The sequence below is a fragment of the Sceloporus occidentalis genome, unplaced genomic scaffold, assembly GCF_023333645.1.
Source record: "Sceloporus occidentalis isolate IW3139 unplaced genomic scaffold, rSceOcc1.0.p SCAF_2, whole genome shotgun sequence".
Lineage (NCBI taxonomy): Eukaryota > Metazoa > Chordata > Lepidosauria > Squamata > Phrynosomatidae > Sceloporus > Sceloporus occidentalis.
The window spans coordinates 245,881,897-245,903,005 of record NW_028316982.1 but is presented as its reverse complement, the minus strand read 5'-3'; the positions used below and the strand labels follow the sequence as shown (position 1 = coordinate 245,903,005).

The following is a 21,109-nucleotide window of genomic DNA, read 5'->3' as shown; positions in this document are numbered from 1 at the left end:
CCAAGATGGGCATGAGTCCAGTATGTATTTGGTGGCTCTCACCTCTCCAAGGATTCTGTCCATATCCACAGGTTGCACAAACTGAAACATATCCAATAACACTGGACAAGCATATAACATGGAAATCATAATTTTTCACAGGCAGCATTTAATTTTGGAAATCCCCACAGTATAACTCTATCAATATTTACTTGGAAGCAAGTCTTCCTGAATTCACTTGAACTTATCCCCATCTAAATTTGCGCAGTATGATAAATTCTCAGTTCTGACAATTCAGTTTTGCTGAATGACCATTAGTCTTTCCCAGATCACATGAGCTAGCATAAAATATGGCAGGAAATAGGCCTGCACTGTGCCACAATAAGAACAAATAGTCCTTTCTGCATGTCAAATAACAGGCAAACAATCAGAAGACTTCCTTCTCCTTGTTGAGCAACAGCTACTGTGTCCCCACCTTGATTTATTTATTCAAGCCTTTCATTTCCACCTATCATATCCTCTCATTCAACAACAGGACTTTCTCACTCCTGGGACACAACTACATGTAACCAATCCACTTGATGATGGAAATGGGGTTTAACCAAATTGCACACTTTCAAGGTTTCTCCACTACTTGAAGGAGGTCTCTTACACAGAGTCTTCCCCAGCTGAAACAATAAAACTTGCCAGCTATGAGTGAGCTTAGAAGGAAATGCAACTCTGCCTTGCTTGCTTTTATAGAGAAAATACATCTATGAATGAAAGTAAACAAAGAAACAATATCAGGCTTAAAAGCATTATGGAGCTTTTAAAAAAACCTGACTAGCCATCTTGAATTTTTTTCCCCTGTTTTGGCACAGGTCAAATACCAGACTGTCAGTAACTGGGGTGCCTTCAGTTGTGTGAGAGAAGGCAGGTAGACAGAGAAGCTTTAGAATAGTCAAAGTTTAAGCAGACACTATATGGCTCATCCATATTATTTGCATGCATATTAATTTTTGTAGTCAGAGCAATGATGTTGAAAATATACATTTTAAAGCAATGCATAAGGACTGCAAAAACCAACTCCAAACCACATTCCTTTTCTTTGCTGAATAATGATATTAAATAGGATTAGGTGAAAAGTAGGATTTCAAAAATTCTAATAATTACCTTTGTCCATGCAGTGGTTTCTAAACCAGCTTTCAGACACACTGTCACTACAACATACTGCAGGAAAAAAAGAAATGTTATTTATCATGTATTTATTTATTTATTTTTATCTCACCTTATTCTCAGTTTACAGTAAAAGTTAAATCAAAATATAGCTAAAGCAATATATCATCCAAAAGTTAAAAACATGAAGCAACCAATTCAATTATGTTAGAGCAGTTAAAAACACTTGCTTTGGAGGCATGTGTCATCTGTGGATATTGCATATCTTATTTCAGTAAGGCCTTTGACAAGGTCCCATATGACATTCTTGCAAACAAGCTTGTAAAATGTGGGTTAGACAAGGCAACTGTTACATGGATTAGTAATTAGTTGACTGGCCGAACCTAAAGGGTGCTCAGCAATGACTCCTCTTCATCTTGGAGAGAAGTGACTAGTGGGGTGCCACAGGGTCCTGTCCTGGTCCCAGTGCTATTCAACATCTTTATAAATGACTTAGATGAAAGAATAGGGGGGCATGCTTATCAAGTTTGTAAATGATACCAAATTAGGTTGAATGGCTAATACCCCAGAGGGCAGCATCAAAGTTCAAAATGACCTTAATAGATTAAAAAGCTGGGCCAAAGCTAACAAAATGAAATTCAACATGGAGAAATGTAAGGTACTGCACTTAGAGCAAAAATAAAAAAAAATTAAAAAAATGAAATGCATAGATATAGGATGGGGGACACCTGGCTTAAGGAGACTATGTGTGAAAGGGATCTAGGAGTCCTAGTAGACCACAAGTTGAACATGAGTCAGAAGTGTGATGCAGCAGCTAAAAAAGCCAATGCAACTCTAAGTTGCATCAATATTTATTTATGGTATTTATACCCCGCTCTTCAGCCCTAAAGGCTATCAGAGCGGCTTACAATTATTATTTTTAATTAGACGGTTCCCTGCCCTTAGGCTTACAATCTAAAAGACGACACAAAAGGAGAAGGGAATGGTGGTGGGAAAGAGGATGAAGTCCAGTGGTTATTCTCTCCCTCTGAGGCCTGGACCAAGGCAGATGGACTGGAGGGAGGGCTCTTCTTCTTCAGGCTAGCCCTGGTGGAGCTGGGCCTGCCTATTCACTCCCTCGCAGGCTGAAGGATGACAGTTATTAGGGAGGAAGGGCTCTCTTTCTTCAATAGAAGTATAGTGTCAAGGAAAATAATAATGCCACTCTACTGTGCCTTGGTCAGGCCTCACCTAGAATACTATGTCCAGTTTTGGGCACCACAATTCAAAAGGGATGTTGAGAAGCTGGAGCGTATCCAAAGGAGGGTGACTAAAATGGTGAAGGTTGTGGAAACCATGCCCTATGAGGAACGAATCAGGGAGCTGGGTATGTTTAGCCTGGAGAAGGGAAGGTGAAAAGGTGATATGATAGCCTTCTTTAAATATTTGAAAGGATGTCATATTGAGGATGGAGCAAGCTTGTTTTCTGCTGCTCCAGAGAACAGGACCTGGAACAATGGATGCAAGCTACAGGAAAAGAGATTCCAGCTCAACATTAGGAGGAACCTCCTGACAGTAAGAGCTGTTTGACAGTGGAAAGCACTCCCTCGGAGAGTGATGGAGTCTCCTTCTTTGGAGGTCTTTAAACAGAGGCTGGATGGCTATCTGTCAGGGATGCTTTGATTATGAGTTCTTGCATGGCAGGGGGTTGGACTGGATGGCCCTTGTGGTCTCTTCCAACTTTCTGATTCTATGATTCTGCCTAAATACCCCATCTTCAAAGTGGCTTGAAACTGCTTTATTTTGCTTGCCTGTTTCACCCCAAAGAAAGGCTTGTCGAAGGTGCCTAGACTTGATAAGCTATACTGGGAATAAAAAAGTAAATGAAACTGGCATGGTTACTTGCTTACAAATCCTAATAAGTAGTTCTGAGACTTAGAATATTAAAGCATTTCTAGCAGATCTTGGAAAGTAACTAATTAAAAGTAATGTAAAAGTAAAAACAGGCCCAAGCAAAAGAAAACTGCTGTACCTTCACCTAGCTTTGTCATTAATAATTTTTGCGATCTTGACCACACTGATGTTGACTGGCCCCACATTTCCCCATTTTCATCTGTAAAATGATAGGGGATATGTGGAAGTTCAGCCATGTAAAATTACTAGCTAGCTTCACATGTCATGGTGAACCAGAATTCTTGCCAATACTGGCTTACTGTGATGAAAGCAGGTATGGCAGTCGGAACAATGAAATAAATCACAAACTTCTGAGTTGTGTTTGTTTATCATGACACCTGAATCTAGCAATCTGGCTTGTCTCTACTTTGACAAGCCAGAGATATAGCCCATGGTTTGTGCTTGGTTTATTTTTTGGCTTATTGGGGGAGAGAGACAAGCCAAGTGGCTAGTTGAAATGGTCACAATAACCATGGCCAGAATGTGGTTTATTCAAAATAAGCCAGAACTCTTCTTTAAAATTTTGGTTTATTGTCATGTCCAAGTATGACCTGTGTGACTATGAGCTACCAAATGAATGGCTCTGAACTTCTTGGCTGTCATGTATATGACAACTTACCGTATAAACTATGTTTCCGACAAACAGATAGTCTACGTTCTGGCCATTTGTAAACACTGCATCTGAAAAACGTAACAGAAGTTAAATATCATCCTCACCAAATAGCTGTTTTGTCTGAAAAATCAGTATGCAAAGGGATCTTGTAGCAAATAAAGAAGCTGGCAGCATGAGCTTTTGTAGATTTGAGATTCCAAACATTCATCTGAGGAATGTCTATCAAAGCTCATGTTACCAACTTCTTTCTTTCAGTCAGTCTCAAAGGTGCCACAAGATCCCTTTGCATGCTCAAAATTTTATAATTTAAAGAAGCTGTTTAAAATTTTCAAACAGTACAAACAACTGAGATAAAAACAATCAAGGACCTGGTCAATCCAATACGTAAGTCCCTTCTCAAACTTCTCAAATGTAAGTCCCATGGATTTCATTAGAGATTAATTCCTATTAATTAATTAAGCCTACAGTCTTAAAATGGCATCTCAGTTTACAAATAAACAGAAGGTCAAGTTTAAAAAATTCAGTTAAGAAACAGACAAAATAAAAGTTAAAGAAAAGATGAAAAAAGATATAAATAAACCATCCTTCCCCAGACCAGTGCCCTCTAGTCATGTTGTACTGCAACAAATCTCAACCTAAGCCATTTTTGGATAGGGATGATGAGCACTGTTGTTCAACATAGCTAGAGGACAATTGATTGGGGGAAGGCTTATACAACAACATCCCACATATCACTGGTGGTTTATTTTGGATACTGTTATTTTATACAAAAGTAATAACAAAACACCAAGTGGCTAGGAAATATTCAGAATGAATCTGAACGAATCTGCTTTAATTTCCTGATATATTTTGAAACATGCATCTTGGATTTCTCTTTGTGAAGAGGACTGATTTTACATACTGGGCTTTGCAAAGCTCTTTCAAGAGCAGCATGCTGAAAGCAAATAGCGTAATGATTGTGTTAGCAAATACTAAACCCATTAAATATTCAAAAATTACACAAACATACATTTTTTGCCATTAACAGTTGAAATAAAAAGAGATTTTCTGCTAAGAATTTATAATCAGATATCTCTAGGAGATGAAGAAGTCTAGTTGCCGCATCTTTGTGCCACTGTGCTGCATATAGACATTTTTGCTTTGTTAACTTTTATTTGATTTTTCCATGAAGTCCAAGGATATTTTTTAATCCAAATTATTTAAAAAGAAGTGCAATCAACTCTCCAGCATATGCAGCTGCTATCTTAAAAGTTCTTGGTGGGTGTTAATGCCTAAAGTGTCTGGCATCTTATACCGCAACACTCCTTTTCCTCTCTAAGTATACAAAAAGGTGAATACGTGTTAATTTAACATATAAAAGTGCCAAACTTGGCTGTACTTCCAAGTAGCCCTTTATTTCTACTTAGTTCCTGCTGAGTTAGAAAATAACTCTCCCCAATCCATGAAAAAGGGAACACATGGCAGCAGTATGAATTCCCAAATTAATCCAAAAGGGCTGTAACCAAGAAGAATGACACAACCATCAAGTCTGAGCAGGTTTCAACATGGCAGCCAAATACATATACGTCAGTGTAGGTGAGCAAGATTTAAAACAGAAACCTGGAGCCAGCATCTCCAAGTCACTTGTTGCCTTAAGAAGCAAATTATACTCTTATTATAAGGAAAGGATCCTGTGGGAGAAAGTAACTATCAAAACCTACTTACATTTTAATACAGTCCAACAGGGGTTTCTAAATAGTTATTTAAATTACATAACAGGATTTTTAAATGGCTGCATTTATACGGATAGCTAGTGTATTCAAAATGTCATACATACACTGTATGTAATCTTAAATACACTGAAAAATCAATCATATGGGGTTCAGAGCAGAAACAAACTAGTTATAAATAACTAGTTTGTTGTAATGAATTTCTTCCTCCAATAACTGAGGAAACCAGACAATTAAAAACTACTATACATTAAAACAATGTAGAGTATAGAAACAGTTCTACCATCCTGCCTGTGAATTCAGACAGCTCTTTATACATTTTATCACAATCTTCATGCTTGTAATCCATAGCCTGGAACAATTACTATCAGTGACCATTGCCACTTGGAAAATAACACACTCCACAGGTCCTATAGGAATTCTAAATAAGATAACATGTAAAGATGATTGACAATTAAAAGCTGTTATCTACACGCTTTACTGGATTTGCTTATTTCCAGTTCTTTACTAAGGCTTTGTAATTGCTCTTTCTACCAAAAAATAATTTTTCCAAGCTCTTGAGTTTTTAAAAATGTCATGAAGAAATCTGGTTAAGTCCAGATAGTTTTAGAGAATTTCAATATCACACATTAGTCTTGGTGCTATATTTTGTAATATCATGGTCTTGCTCTTTTAGAATCCCAGGATCTTGGAAAGGTTTGTCTCCCATATGATTGACAGAGATTGTCAGGATGTGCTGTGAACATTTATTTGTAAGGCAACACAAGTGCCCATTCATTGCACATATGCACGCTGTATCCAAAGAACTCGAAAGGTTAAAGGACATACTAGTGTGAATGACACATTTCTTTATATCTGAGAGTTTTAGAAGTGTACTCTCAAATACAAAGAAAGACAGAAGTTCTATATCCCTCTTTCTCCTTGAATAGCAAAAGCAGCCAACTTTTTTTCCCAATTGGAAATGGATTCGTCTTAAAAAATATCTATTTATCAATTCCAATTTAAATCTCTGGCACATAAGACTGTAATTCTAAATCAGTAAGATTTGATCTAATCATTAATTTGATGGTTATTATGATTGTTATTATCCTTTGGCATTCTGGGATTTGCAGTTTAGAGTGAGTATTTTGAATTCTCAGACAGAAAACTCTAGTGCTTCATCAGATTACAAGCCCTATGATTCTGAAGAATACTGCCTTAACAGTTAACATTAAAGCATTGTAAACTATGAAGTGTGAAAGGCCTCCCAGTCATTTTTATGGAGCTTTATTCTTATGGTGACAAGCTTTTCCTATCACATTATTGCTGCGGATAGCCATTCCTTCAAAAAAGTAGAAAACATACCAAAATAAATGCCTTGAAATCAGATGTTTTGATTCATCTATATTTTGTAGGTGGGATAAAATTCTTCTGAAGGGGAATTAAAATATCTAATTCCCCACTATGGCGGCTGCAACTCCTAGCCGCAATAGTGGCCAAATGAGAATACTAGGGACTTCAGTCTAGCAACATATGAAGTACTGTGTGATACCCACCCTGAGATAAATTGAGTAGTGTGTGTGTGTCACAAAACCACTTCTTCTCAACTGGGTTGCATTCATTTTTGTTCAAAACACTGCTTCTAAATAGTAATAGCAATAGCAAGCACATTTCTATACCTCTGATCGGTGCAATTAAGCACTTCCTAAGCAGTTTACAATGTGTAAGCTAATTAATAATAATAATAATAATTTTATTTGTATACTGCTTTTCCGTAGATCAAAGCAGTTTACAGACCATATAAAAACCATTAAAAACATCTCATAAAAATAGATAAAATCCACTAATACAAATTATACAAAATCTGAACACAATCATTCAACAGGGTAAGGCAGAGAATCGATGGGAACGGGAATACACAGCTTCATTTCACAGGGGGGAAAGCTTGACAGAAGAGGAAGGTTTTCAGCCTCTTTTTAAATGTTACCAGGGAGGTCACAAGACAGAGCTCCTTGGGGAGACCATTTCAAATTTGTGGGGCTGCCACTGAATAGGCCAAGCGGGATGTAGAAACATGTTTGGAAGATGGAATTTCCAACAAGTTCTTCCCGATGTCCTGAGTGTGCGGGGCGGATTATATGGGGAGATGCGGTCCCTCAAGTAATTCGGGCCCAAGCCATATAGGGCTTTATAGGTAATAATCAACACCTTGTATTGTGCTCGGAAGCGAATAGGCAGCCAGTGGAGATCTTTCAGAATAGGTGTTATATGGTCAAACCTGGATGCACTGGTGACCAATCTGGCTGTTTTGTATTAGCTGAAGCTTCTGGGCTTGGTACAAGGGTAGCCCCATGTAGAGCACATTACAGAAATCTAGATGAGAGGTTACCAGAGCATGTACCACAGTTTCAAGGTCCCTTTGGCCCAGGTAGGGTCGTAGTTGGCGTATCAACCAAAGTTGATAGCAAGCACTTCTGACCGTCACATCTACTTGAGATGTCAACTGCAGAGACGAGTCCAGAAGTACTCCTAAACTGCAAACTTCATCCTTCAGGGGAAGTGTGACCCCATTCAGGACAGGTGGATAAACTTCCTCCCCGGGCCTGGGGAACCTATCACAAGCACTTCCGTTTTCTCTGGATTCAGACTGAGTTTGTTTTCCCTCATCCAGCCCATTACCGACTCCAGGCAGGTATTCAGAGGAGAGACTCCATCCTTAGTCACTGCATCAGTCGGAGAGACAGAGAAGCATATTTGGGTGTCATCAGCATACTGATAACACCGCGTCCCGTGTCTCCGGATGATCTCTCCCAGCGGTTTCATGTAAATGTTAAACAAAGTGGGGGACAAGATAGCTCCCTGAGGGACACCAGATGTAAGTTCCCTCTTAGAGGAGCAAGTATCCCCCAACTGCACCATCTGGAATCTGCCCGAGAGGTAGGAACGGAACCACTGGAGCGCAGTGCCCCCAATACCCAACTCCCTTAGGCATTCCAGAAGGATACCGTGTTCAATGGTATCGAAAGCCGCTGAGATGTCCAAAAGCACCAACAAGGTCACACTTCCCCTGTCAATGCCCAGACGGAGATCATCGACTAAGGCGACCATGGCAGTCTCAACTCCAAATCCCGCACTGAAGCCAGTTTTAAATGGGTCCAGATAACTGGTTTCATCCAAGACAGATTGGAGCTGGAAGGCAACTGCTCTCTCGATTACCTTGCCTAAGAAAGGCAATAATGAGACCGGCCTATAGTTGTTCCTTATCAGGGGGTCGAGGGAGGGTTTTTAAAGTAGCGGTTTGACTATCGCTAGTTTTAAACTAGATGGAAATTTTCCATCCCTGAATGATGCGTTAATTATGCGCCGCAATAATGATGTTACGGCATCACCACCTTGGGCAGTCAGCCAAGAAGGGCAGGGATCTAGAGAGCACGTCGTCTCCTAACACTTCCAAGAAGCTTGTCCACTTCATAGGTATGCACAAACTCAAAGTGATCCAGTTTAACAGAGTCCACGGAAGCTCTGGACACCTCTTCTATTGTTTCTGATGAAGCGCCAGCGTCGAGATCAGCCCTTATCCAAGAGATTTTATCTGCAAAGAAGTTGTTAAAGTCGTCACAGCAGGCCTTAGTTGGTTCTAAAATAGGGTTCAGAGCGGGAGGAAGCTGAGTCAGCTCCCTAACCACCCTGAACAGCTCTGCTGGACATGACTCTGCAGATGCAATACGTGCAGCATAGAAGGAGTTCTTTGCTGCACCTATTGCCACTCCATAAGACTTCAAAAGAGCCTCATGGAGTGTCTTGTCGGATAAGCGCTGGTGTCTCCTCCAGCTGCACTCTAGTCATTGTGCGGACCGCTTCATTTCCCAGAGATCTTCCATAAACCAGGGTTTCTTATTAGAAGTGGGCCGGAAAGGATGCTTAGGAGCTATACTGTGTATAGCCCTGGAGAGATCATTATCCAAGATGTTAGTCAGGGCATCAACAGAATCGCCATCAGATCCAACCATAAACACCTCTAAGGCTTCTTGGAACCTTTTGGGTTCCATCAGCCTTTGAGGGTGGACCATCCTAATAGGTCCTTCACCCCCGGGGGGTATTTGGATAGTTACCTTAAGTCGAACCTCAACCAGGAAATGGTCTGTCCATGACAAGGCAGAGGTACTACATACCTCTGCCCACGGATTATCCCAATCCGTACTAAAGACGACATCGAGCGTATTACCTGTGCAATGTGTTGGGCCAGAGACTAACTGGGACAGGCCCATGGCTGTCATGGAAGTCATTAACTCCTGAGCTGCACCCGTCAGATTTTGTGAGCCGGCCTCAAAAGGGATGTTGAGGTCCCCCAGAAAAAGAAGTCTGGGAGACTCCAACACCAGTTCCGAGACCAGCTGTGTCAACTCAGCTAGGGAGTCTGTTAGCCCATAGGGTGGACGGTAGACCAACAGGATCCCCAGACTGTCCCTATCCTTCAAGGTCAAGTAAATACACTCGATATAGTCTGTTTTCCGGATGGGGTTCCTGGTCAAGGTAAAGGTGTTTTTATGTACTATGGCAACACCTCCCCCCTGCCCACGTGCCCTGGTCTGTTCCTTAACGGTGTACCTGGCTGGAAGAGCCAGTGCCCACACTGCATTGCTCTCAGCCAGGTCTCTGTAATGCAAGTTGGGTACTCATTTTAGCGACCTCGGAAGGATGCAAGCCTGAGTTGAGCTTGAGCCCTTGGCTGGTATTTGAACTCGCAACCTTGCGATTTGTGAGTGACTGAGGTACAGACATTTAACAACTGCACCACCAAGGCACTATCGCCACCTGACAAAACACCAACACATAGTGGAAGCTGCATAAAACTAAGGAGATTATCATACACAGACAGGATTGGGATGTGATTACTTCCCCATCCTTATCCCCTCCATGACAGTGATCGCTCAAAAGCCTTTCATAATGTAACACCGATCCTGTCATTATCTTATCATTGAAGCAGCTTTGCATTAACACGAACTCCCATTAATGCAAAATGCTGGGTAATGCCTTCAATGACGGGACAATGACAGGAACTGCACAAAATCATTTGAAAGGCTTTTGCACAATCGCTGTCACTCGTGCATTCCGGAGGGGATAATATCCAGATAAGCGTGACGTCATCTGAAAGTCCTTCCCATGATCGCGTGGGAAGGATGGGACCAGGAGAATACAATGATGTTCCATCCTCCATGTGGTTATCTCCTATATTTCATAAATTTTAAAAATTACTAAATAAACATAGCATCATGCACTATCCCTTCTGAATGATACAATAAGGTTTTTGAATAAAATGGAAGATGCTATATATGGAAGAGTGTAGGCAAAAAAAGGGAGGATTTGGAAGCTCACTGCTGATAAATGCTTGAGCTTAGAAAGCTGTTGGCCTGTCTGTTGTGATTAATTTCCTGCCAACCTGTTATGACCCACAAACACACTGGAGCTGGCTTAGAAAGGCTGAAGATCACTTGGCTGACATGTGGGAAAGAATGAAGCATTTATTTACCATGTTCCAGTGCTTTCAGTGGGAACCAAAAAAGAATGATGGAGTGGATCAAGGCATTGATGCAGTGACCCCAGAACACCTAAGAGAAAACCAAATAAAAAAATCAGGAGGCTGACCAAATTCTTGAAGTCTGTTTGACTATCATCAAATTATTTGTTGTATTATTTCTTCATTTTTATTAAGAGGGGTTTAAATCATCTTATGCTATAAAAACTCAGAATTAAATACAAAAACAGAAACTGAAACTCTCCCAAACTTACTGTAATTTTAACAATTTATGCAATAGCATCAAAATAAGAATACTCTACACATTTTTTTTCTGAAAGGAGACCCAAAGGCTAGGAATAGAAGTGAAATTAATTTCAACTGATTTGCAAAGTTTGCAAGAATTTTCATCTGTGAAATTATATATATAAAATATTCAAATATGGAAGAAAGTGAAGCTGACAGGTTTCCCCATATCTTCCAGGGACTACCATGGATCACACTTTGTGTTTTCGGAGATGGTTTTCCAGAAAAGTGTGGAATGACAGCTAGGGATGATGGAAAGAATCCATTCAATTGACATTGTCAAGTGAACTGACAAACTTGCACTTCCCAGATTTGTATATGGATCACAGTGATCTGTTGGTTTGCACAATTCTTTGTCAGTGGCCATTTCCAGACTGTGGAACCACTTACCAGGGAAGGCTAGATTAGCTTTCTTCTTCATCTCCTTCCTTCTGCCTTTTCCCTATTGTTCTTGCTCAGACAGGCCTCCTGCAGTTAGTCTGGATTGCTGTATAAAGGATTTTTTTAAAATCCAGGCAGGTGCTGTCTTAAAAATGCTTTTAATTGCTATTAAGCTTATTTGCTTTAGTTGATTTGTTTTATGTTCTTAATTGTACTTGTTTTTTTTTTCATTTTATTGTTAGCTGACTTGAGTTCCAGGTTTTAAGAGGAGAAATCTAAAAAGCCAACAAACAGACTCTCTGAATATTGCAAAGGAAAAGAAAATTACACACAAAAATTCATGTATTCAGGAAAAAATAAACAAAAATTCCATTGCCATATTTTCTTGAAATGGAAAGATGGATATTTTTCTTTTTTGTGCTTCACATCCGTCCTTTGAAATCTTAGCCTCCTCACACAAGTACCACTAGAACCTTTCTTTCCTTGAACTGCACAACTCTGTGAGCTGAAGCTTTGTTAGCATGAATAGGTTAATAAAATAAGAGAGTTGAGAGTGGAGGAAATTCTCCAAAATATGAAAAGAAAATACATCAGTGTAACTTTACCTGCCTATCTCCCTGAAACATCTTTTTCAACCCACACCCTGACAGGAACAATAAAGCCATCTCAATATTTTAACAGAATCTCTTGGGGCATTTGCTTGCCTGAGGTGGTGGTGGTTAAAAAATGGACATAAAGTGAATGTGTGGGAACATTTCATTACGAAATACAAAATCAGTTTCATCTTATCCAGTTCTATTGAAGGTGCCACCAAGGGTGCATGCTGTGAGGCCAAATAATTTATATGCAGATATATAGAGTTACCTTGAGTACATATGAGTCTTGTCACTAACATTCTAGTTTGGACCTCTATACATGATTCTTTGAAATCATGGCACATGTAGCTTTAATTCTGACCATATTGATTTCTAATCATGCTACCAAAGGAGTAAGCCAACTAGATGTGTGTCAAATTGACACACTGAATACAGTGGTGGATCAGATTCTGGCATTAGATCCCAACAGTTTATCAGAAGACAATCTATGACATTGGCACATTTTCTGGCTGCCAGAGTATTAAAGTGTAATGGGAACCACCACTGCAAATCTAATATTCGTGTGTAAATTCACCTATGGGTTTACTGCAACTTGGCTTTTGAATAAATTCTTAGTATTGGAGTTGCCCTGGAACATGCAAAGTAATAGTTAAAAGTAAAAGCTGGTATTTATTTATACACATGGGTATTTATTTATTTATTGCTTATAATGTTTTGTTAATTTTGTTAACAGCCCATCCTCACAGTTGTAGACCTCCATACGGACTTGAGTTTTGGTATTGCTCATGTCTCAAATGCCAATACTCTGCCACCGGTGGCCAAGGGAATAGCAGACTGAACTTTGAAACAGAATACCTGCCTTCACAGTCTTGCTCAATGCAAAGTTCCTGAAGGAGAGTTGATCCTCTCAGTGAAGGACCCTTCCTAGCCTGGAGTAGTTCCCAAATCCAAGAGCTATTTAGTGGTCTACAGCCGGGATATCTGTTTATCTCATCTGTATCTATCCATATCTTAAGACATTCTGGAAAGAGCCCTGCTATCTGAGGTAAGACAAGTAACTATTAGGGAGAGGGGCATCTCAATGGTGATATTCCAGGATATTCCTCCCAGAGATGTCCTCTTGCTATCCTTTCAGCATCAAAAACCTTTTCTAATTTCCCAATGCTTCTAGATACAAGTATAATTGTGTCTTTTAAAATATGTTTTAAGGTGTGGCAACCTATCAATACTGGTTGAGTCTCCCTTATCCAGAATTCCAAAATCCAAAATATTTCAAAAACCAAAATTATTTCATGGGTGGCTGAGACAGTGACAACTTTGCTTTCTGATGGTTTGATATTTATTTATTTATTTATAATATGATATACACAAAATTATTTGAAATATTGTATAAAATTACCTTCAGGCTATATAGTGTACATGAAATACAAATGAATTCTGTGTTTAGTCTTGGGTCCCATCAACAGTATCACATTATATACATATATGCATATGTAAAAGTACTCCAAAATAAAAAAACCTGAAATCCAAAACACTTTGGGTCGCAAGCATTTTTGGATAAAGGAGACTCAACCTGTACTTTGGTTTTTATGCTTGATTGGATTTGTTCTAGTTGTAGGGTGGGTGGATGTCATGTCTTATGGTTGGCTTTGAAATAAAACTATACCATAGTTTAGAATTACATGAATGGACTACAGAAAGGCTCAGATTCATACAGGATTCTGCTCAGCTAAAGTTTAACACATCTTTCAAACCATAAACCATGGTTAATTTTAAATACATTTAAGGAAAACAAGACCGGCTGATAAACCATGATTTGATTTTTTCCATTAACCTTAATTAACTACGGTTTGTTGGATCAAACAACAGGACAGGCTACAGTTAATGTAAAATTGAAGTGACAGCTTTCAAAACCCTTCACATGACCACTTAAAGGTGAACACAAGAGGACACAAGTGTACAACCCTGTAGCTTGCTGGGGTTCAATATGACACAAAACTATGGGCTGACATTATATAACAAATCAATCCACTGTGTAAATAACTTTGGAAATGTCCACTGAACAACAGTAGAGAAATATAATGAACAGATATAGCTGCTTTCCACTTGTGGCCCACCCCATGCTGTTGCTAAGGACAGAACTGCCAACATTCACTCACAGGAGCTCCTCAGTCTTTCTGTGCCCATTTTACAGATTAGAAAAGCTGCACAATTCTAAAAGAAATACAGACAGCTTGGAGAATGTCAGTGAATTCATATACTTGAACATTAAATGAATTAATTATATCCAGTCACAAAAAGATTGCATACTACAGCTGTAAATTAAAATACCAGTTTTCAGCTAAAGCTGGCCCTTATTGTTTTCTTTCCTTCCTTAAAAGTAAACATAGCCTCTTACCCTGCTATTGAACCCATCAGCATTTTGTGTAATTTTGTAGAGCTGGGGAAACCTAAGCATATTGTCTTGAGTGCATGATCGTTCAAAGATTCCCAAGGTGAAGGGAGGCAACGCTGTGAAAATCTAGAGAAAACAAAGGAAGTAATTAAAAATAACACACCATTAGCTTTACAAACAAGTTGAAGGTTATGCTTCATACCTGGGAGAAAACCCTGACATTGCTTAAATCAACAGCAGCTTTGCCTGAAGCCAGTGGCATAAACTCCATAATCTTAATGGCATAATCTAAAGCATAAAAACATTACCAGTGAAGTGCTGTGAGCTATAGAACAAAAAGCTGTGACTAAACAATAAGGGACCCCCATGAACAACTGTGGGGCTTCCTCACTGCTGGCAACAGAAGTGGGAAAAGAAAGACAGGTTTAGAGTGGTGGGGAGTATTAATGGGTGGCTTCCATGTCAATATTCCAGATTTTAGCCCACATTTTAAAGGAGCTACCAAAGATACTGAACTTTATTCTCAACAGCCCCTTGGATAGCTCCTTTATATTTTGGACAAAATCCAGATGAATTTATTGTCCAGTTAACACAGGATTAACCAGCAGTCACTGGAGATGGACACCCATCATATACTTGAGGCCATAGCAGTCAAAATGGGCATTTTTGCTTATTGGGAATAAAGGCAAATGGACCTGTTCTGCTGCAAATGACTGAGGCTTCATGCTTATATATTCACTGTTTCAGTTCAAGCTAACCCATTGTAATGTACTTCATATTCATTAACTAATTTAATTACACACACAAAGCTGCCAAAGTGGCTAATCAATGACTCAGTTATCTAGTTGTTGCTGCAACGCAACCCCAGAAGACATTGGTGGGCTGCAACTCTTACCCAGCACAGCCAGAGGTGAAGGCAGCAGCATCTGTAAGGACCTATATTCCCCATTTTTATTTTAAGTGAACAGAAACAACAGTTTAAGGTGTATGCAGACCAAATTTGATCTGAAAACCAACCACCAACTGCCCTGTTGAAAGAAGGTACAGGAGAGAAGGAGATCAGGAGACTTTTTGTGCAAGATTGAAGAATTTCCTTCCCCAGCCAAAATATTCCCTTTCCCACCACAAGGACACATTAAGGGACGGCTCCTGATGAGTTTTTGTTTTGATATAGTTTAGTTTTACTACTTTATTTTAGCTTTATATGTAAGCAGTCTTAGAAGGATTTGTACCCTTAAAGGTAGGATATCAAAGCTCATAAATAAAAAGATAAATTCTCTCTCCAGCTTGTTCATTTCAGTGGAGCATCCCTGCCATGCTCAAGGATTCACTGTGCATCTACTATGAGCAGATGCAGTATGTCTTATAACTGGGCTGCAATCATACACACTGTCACTTGGAAGTAATTTCCACCAATTATCAATGGGACTTAACTTCCACAGGAATATGTGCAGGATTGAAGAGTAAAATTGATTGAATTTGGAACTGATCCTGAATTTGTATATCACACAGTTGTTTAACAAGGAAGCTCTGGAGCAAAGACTTGTGGAAAATATTTTGAGAAGCTAGTTGATTTTCTTAGTGAAAAAGCATCAGGGTAGTAGGCAGGTAAAGGATAATACTATAAAAGTACAGATTGTTAACTACTGATAATTGTTAACCAGCCACATAAGAAGGATGCAAGGAGTAATTCAAAACAATTTACTGCTATTAGATACCTTCGACCAATAAATGGATAGCTAGTTCAAATCAGTATGTGAAATGCAGCAGCTATCTGACTCCCGCTGCATCTTGACTGATAATGATAATTCTGGAATGATGGTAGATAATTCTACCTTCTGTATTGTACCCCACCTAGAGTTTAAAACAGGTTACATTATTACAGAGCTTGCAAAAGTTATTTTTGGACTATAACTCTCTGAACTCACTATTGTTGACGTTGCAGTAAAGATAAGTAACTTTCCCAAGCTCTCCTCCCTCGGCCACAATCCTCCTTTTGTTCGTCAGTGTTAACCCGTATATCCTTTCCAAATTCAGGCAAACCCACCTCCAGGGTGATATAGTCCACTGGTCAGAGGTTGAATATTGAGCCTCATTGAGAATGGTCCCTAAAGATACAGGCTATGTATGCTACATTGCTACACTAAAGTGTAAATAATTGCCAGCAGAGTTATATTTCTCTTTCACTACTTAATCCCTATACTGAGAGCCTATGTCATGGAATGTATGTGGATCAGTGGTCAATATGCATGGCAAGTGCCTACTAAAATTTATTTACAGTCGGCCCTCGCCTTACGCGGGGATCCGTTCCGGATCCCTCAGCGTAAGACGAATTCTGCCTATGCTCAAGCCCCATTAGAAACAATGGGGGTCGTGCACAGCGGCGCGGCAGTGCGGCGGCGCATGGGGCGCAACGGGCACACGGGCCCATTCAATTGAATGGGATGCGCCGCCCCTTCCGCCCCGCGGATTGAGCGCGTAAGCTCAAATCCACATAAAGCGCACCCACGTATGACGCAGGCGCACTGTATTTACTTGATTTATATGCCTCCTTTCTCCCAGAGTGAGACTTGAAGTAGCTTCCAGAAACAGCAAATTAAAAACATTTCTAATAAAAATCTCCAAAGAAGGAGACTTTGCCACTCTCTAAGGGAGTGTGTTCCACTGTTGAACAGCTCTTACTGTCAGGAAGTTTTTTCCTAATGTTGAAGTGGAATCTTTTCTTGTAGTTGTAATCCAGTGCTCCATGTCCAATTCTCTGGAGCAGCAGAAAACAAGCTTCCATTCTCAATATGACACCCCTTCAAATATTTAAACACGGGTATCATATCACCTCTTAACCTTCTCTTCTCCAAGCTAAATATACCCAACTCCCTAAATCACTCCTTGAAGGGCATGGTTTCCAGACCTTTTACCATTTTTGTCAACCACCCCTGGACATGCTCCAGCTTATCAACATCCCTTTTGAATTGTGGTGCCCAGAACTGGATACAGTATTCCAGGTGAAGTATGTCCAGGTGAAGCATTGGCTTTTTTAGCTGCTGAATCACACTGTTGACTTATGTTCAATCAATGAATTAATGGCTTCCTAAATAAATCTTGTTTCAGTTTTGATACAGCAGACACAGGTCCTATGTTTCCTTCATGTGAAGTACTTGGAAGAAAACCATACCACAGTATTTGAAAGGTAGACACACAGTTATGAACACAGGGAGCATATGTCATGGGAAACCTGTGACCCTCCAGATAAGTGGTTCCCAAACTTTGTTTCCTCAGGTGTTTTGGACTTCAATTCCCAGAAGCCCCAGCCAGTTTAACTGACAACCAGGAATTCTGGGAGCAGAAATCCAAATCATCTGGAGGACCAGAGTTTGGGAATTACTGTTTCAGATGATGATAAAGTTGCAACTTCCATCAGCCCTTTCCTGCAGAAGTGAGGGTTTGTCCTTGTTGTCATCAAGTTAACTTTGACTTGTGGTGACCCTATGAATAAGAAACTACCAAGAGCCCTGGTCATTAACTACCCTGCTTGCCTTGCAAATGTTTCCTTCAATCCATCTGTAGTCCCCCACTTTACCAAGCAGTATTTAGCACTTTACCAAGTATTTACCATTGCCCTCCACTTTACCAAACATTATCGTATTTTCTAATGAGTTATGCTGTTTTACAAGATGTTCCAAGTATGGTAGCCCCTGTTTAGTCAACATGGCTTGTAGGGATAGTTCAGGCTTCATTTGCTCTAGGACCCATTAAGTTGTATTTTTAGTTGTCCAAGGTGCTTGTAGAACTTTCCCCTAGCACCACATTCGAAATGTGCTGATCTTCTTCCTGACAGTTTTCTCCATTATTAAGCTTTAACACTGTTTGTTTGTATAGTTATTATTATAACTAATATTATTGTTATAGTCCACCATATATGTGGAGATTTCAAGACTGGATTCAGATAATAAAAGAACATCAAACAATCATAAAACATATGGGAGTTGCACTCTCGTAACGTGTAGACTGACATATCCACCATCCCTGGGCTAAGACAGGTACCTCCCACACACTGGTACCTAGTGATGAGTAGTGAGCCTATTCCAGGTTTCAATGTGAACTTCAGATGCTGAACCTATTTTATGGATAAAGTTCGCCTCACTAACATGGAAGCCACCAGCTTCCACTCTCCCTGTACTTACAGCTATGGGCCTATTCTTCTAAAATTCGGCGTGCAATAAAAATAAATATAATATATCTGCTTTGGCAAGCAGTCCTCACTTACACCTGCTTAAAATATGAACTCATTAAAATCAACAGTGAATACCTCTTATGTAGCTACTGTTATCTGATCAATGAACATCTGGTTGGGACCCAGAAGATTCTTGGTGTGACTATTAAATAACCTTGAAAACAAGAAGATCCACCAGGCTCCCCATCCAATGAATTTCCATCCCAAGGTGAACTACTTCCTTTTTAGAAAGGTTTTGGGCTATAGAGATTAGTACTCCCTCCCAATTTTATGACATTTTGCTCACAGAGTTGTGATTTTTAGAATAAGATGTCACAGTGAAGTTGCTATTTAGGGTTTAGAATACAGTTTTGATTGGCATCTGATGTTTTTCTGGTGTTTTCATTATTATATTATTGTTATTAGTTTTGATGGTGATTCATTATGTTTTATGATTGCTGGACATCTTGAATGGATTTTCTCTATGATATATGTAATTTCAGTTAATGAATTAAATAATGCCACTAGATTATGTTGAGCGTGTATTGAATACCATTAAAGAGCTGTACACAACTTTTTAGAAGGGATGGCCAGATCCCTTGTTTCTTTCTATAACATTCTCATTCCCCACACGCCCAGCACAAGTTCAGTTCATTCCATTTCGGCATCAGTTTGTCAATGTCTTTTTAAAAACTAAATGAAAATGCATATTATTTTTATGTACAAACCATTTCATATCTTTTTGTACTTCATTTCTTCCAATATATGAATTTTTCATTTTCCCTACTATTCTTTTTTAAAAAGTTTTGTGCCTCATTTTCCCCACTGTATGCTTCTCTAATATATGTATTTTGGATGCATTTTTAAAATTAGAGAATGGCATCACAACATTCAGAGAAGTGCAAACGCCAAAGGATAATTGCATCTCGGAATACATGTAGGTTTCTAGAGCCCCAATAGGTCAATTCATAATAAAATGCAAACCAAACAAGTCTTACCTCTTTGCTGTTTCTCCCAAACAACTACTTGCTTTCCAACCTGAAAGGTGTGTATCCTTTCAACTTTATTTCTAACCTAAACCTATTATCTCTACACTGTATTTACATTCAAGCAGCTGTCTGTAATTATAGACCATTTCTATTTATTTTCTTTACCAAAGGAGGGGAGAAATCCTTTCATTTTTAAAGTTTGGAGAATGATTCCTTCCAGAAATGTATAAGAAGCCTGGAGAATGCAGGTGAAGATCAGCTTCAACAAAGGGCCAGCTATTCCTGGGGATCAGTAACAGCAAGTACATTTCCTAGCTCCATGATGTCATCCATCTCCTTTGAATTAGTCACAAAGCAACACACCAGATGGCTGCATGGAGAGCATTTTGTATTCTTGTGCATCAGATGAGAGCCAAGACTAATGGGCAGCTCATATGACTGACTTTCCTGACTATGTCCGCATGCACAAGAAGCAAGTCACTATTTCCTTGTCTGGAGATTGCCCCCAATTACAGCTTCTGGTCGAGCAATCATTGGGACAGAAGGAATACTGTTATTCCCACAAGCAGCTTTATATAACAAGGCCCTCGAGATACCCTAATCTGTCTCGTGTATGTGTCACACTGGAATATGTAGGGGTGATGAAGTTCTCTTCTTTTGGAGAGCTTTTACATGTTTTCTGACTGATGCAAAGTAGTATATGCACATATACACAAAGAAGTCCTGTGACACCTTAGAGAATAGCACCTTTATTATGGGTGAAGCTTTGTGAATTAAGAGTTCCTTTTATCAAATGCATCTAGTTCATAAAAGGTTTATGTCACAATAAATCTGTTAGTTTTTAAGGTGTCATTGAACTCTTTTGTTGTCTGTATCCTTACTGAAACAGACTAACAGAGCAACTGTTCTAGAATTAAGTACACCACAAGAGACATATGATTTGGTCATTATAAGCAGTAAATGACTGCAATGGGGAAAACCCCTCCCCCTTCCAACATTATTTGTTTTATATCCCATTATTTGTTTTATATCCCAATGGCTGGCAGCATGAGTTTGGGGAGTACAGTACTACTGAGCTAGAGGCCTCTGTGAGTTGTAGTCCAGAAGAATAAATCTTTCAAGATTTGTATATAAGCACTCAAGAGGAACTGGCAAACTATACTTTCATCTTGCATTACCAACTAGAGTAAGAGAGGTTTCATATCCTGGTTTGCCATATAAGATTAAATTCCCATTTTCCATTTTCAATGCAATAGGAAACTGTAGTGCAATAAATGCTAAAAGTCTTCCATTCCAGTACATGACCAAAGAGAGGAAAGGGTGAAACACAAAGACATCACACTAGTGCTT

At 39.4% G+C, this 21,109-nt stretch overlaps 1 protein-coding gene across 2 annotated transcripts in view; it reads right to left on the bottom strand.

Annotated features, from left to right (window-relative positions):
• Window positions 1-21,109, bottom strand: part of LOC149319923 (phospholipid-transporting ATPase IB-like) — a 498,345-nt gene that overhangs the window by 125,296 nt on the left and 351,940 nt on the right. For both annotated transcript variants that reach the window (XM_089512598.1, XM_089512599.1), the window contains exons 29-32: window positions 14,564-14,686; window positions 10,898-10,976; window positions 3,686-3,747; window positions 1,132-1,188 (exon numbers count right to left, since the gene is read on the bottom strand). In XM_089512598.1, coding sequence (XP_089368724.1) covers window positions 1,132-1,188; window positions 3,686-3,747; window positions 10,898-10,976; window positions 14,564-14,686 — 321 coding nt within the window. The remainder of the gene's footprint in view (window positions 1-1,131; window positions 1,189-3,685; window positions 3,748-10,897; window positions 10,977-14,563; window positions 14,687-21,109) is intronic.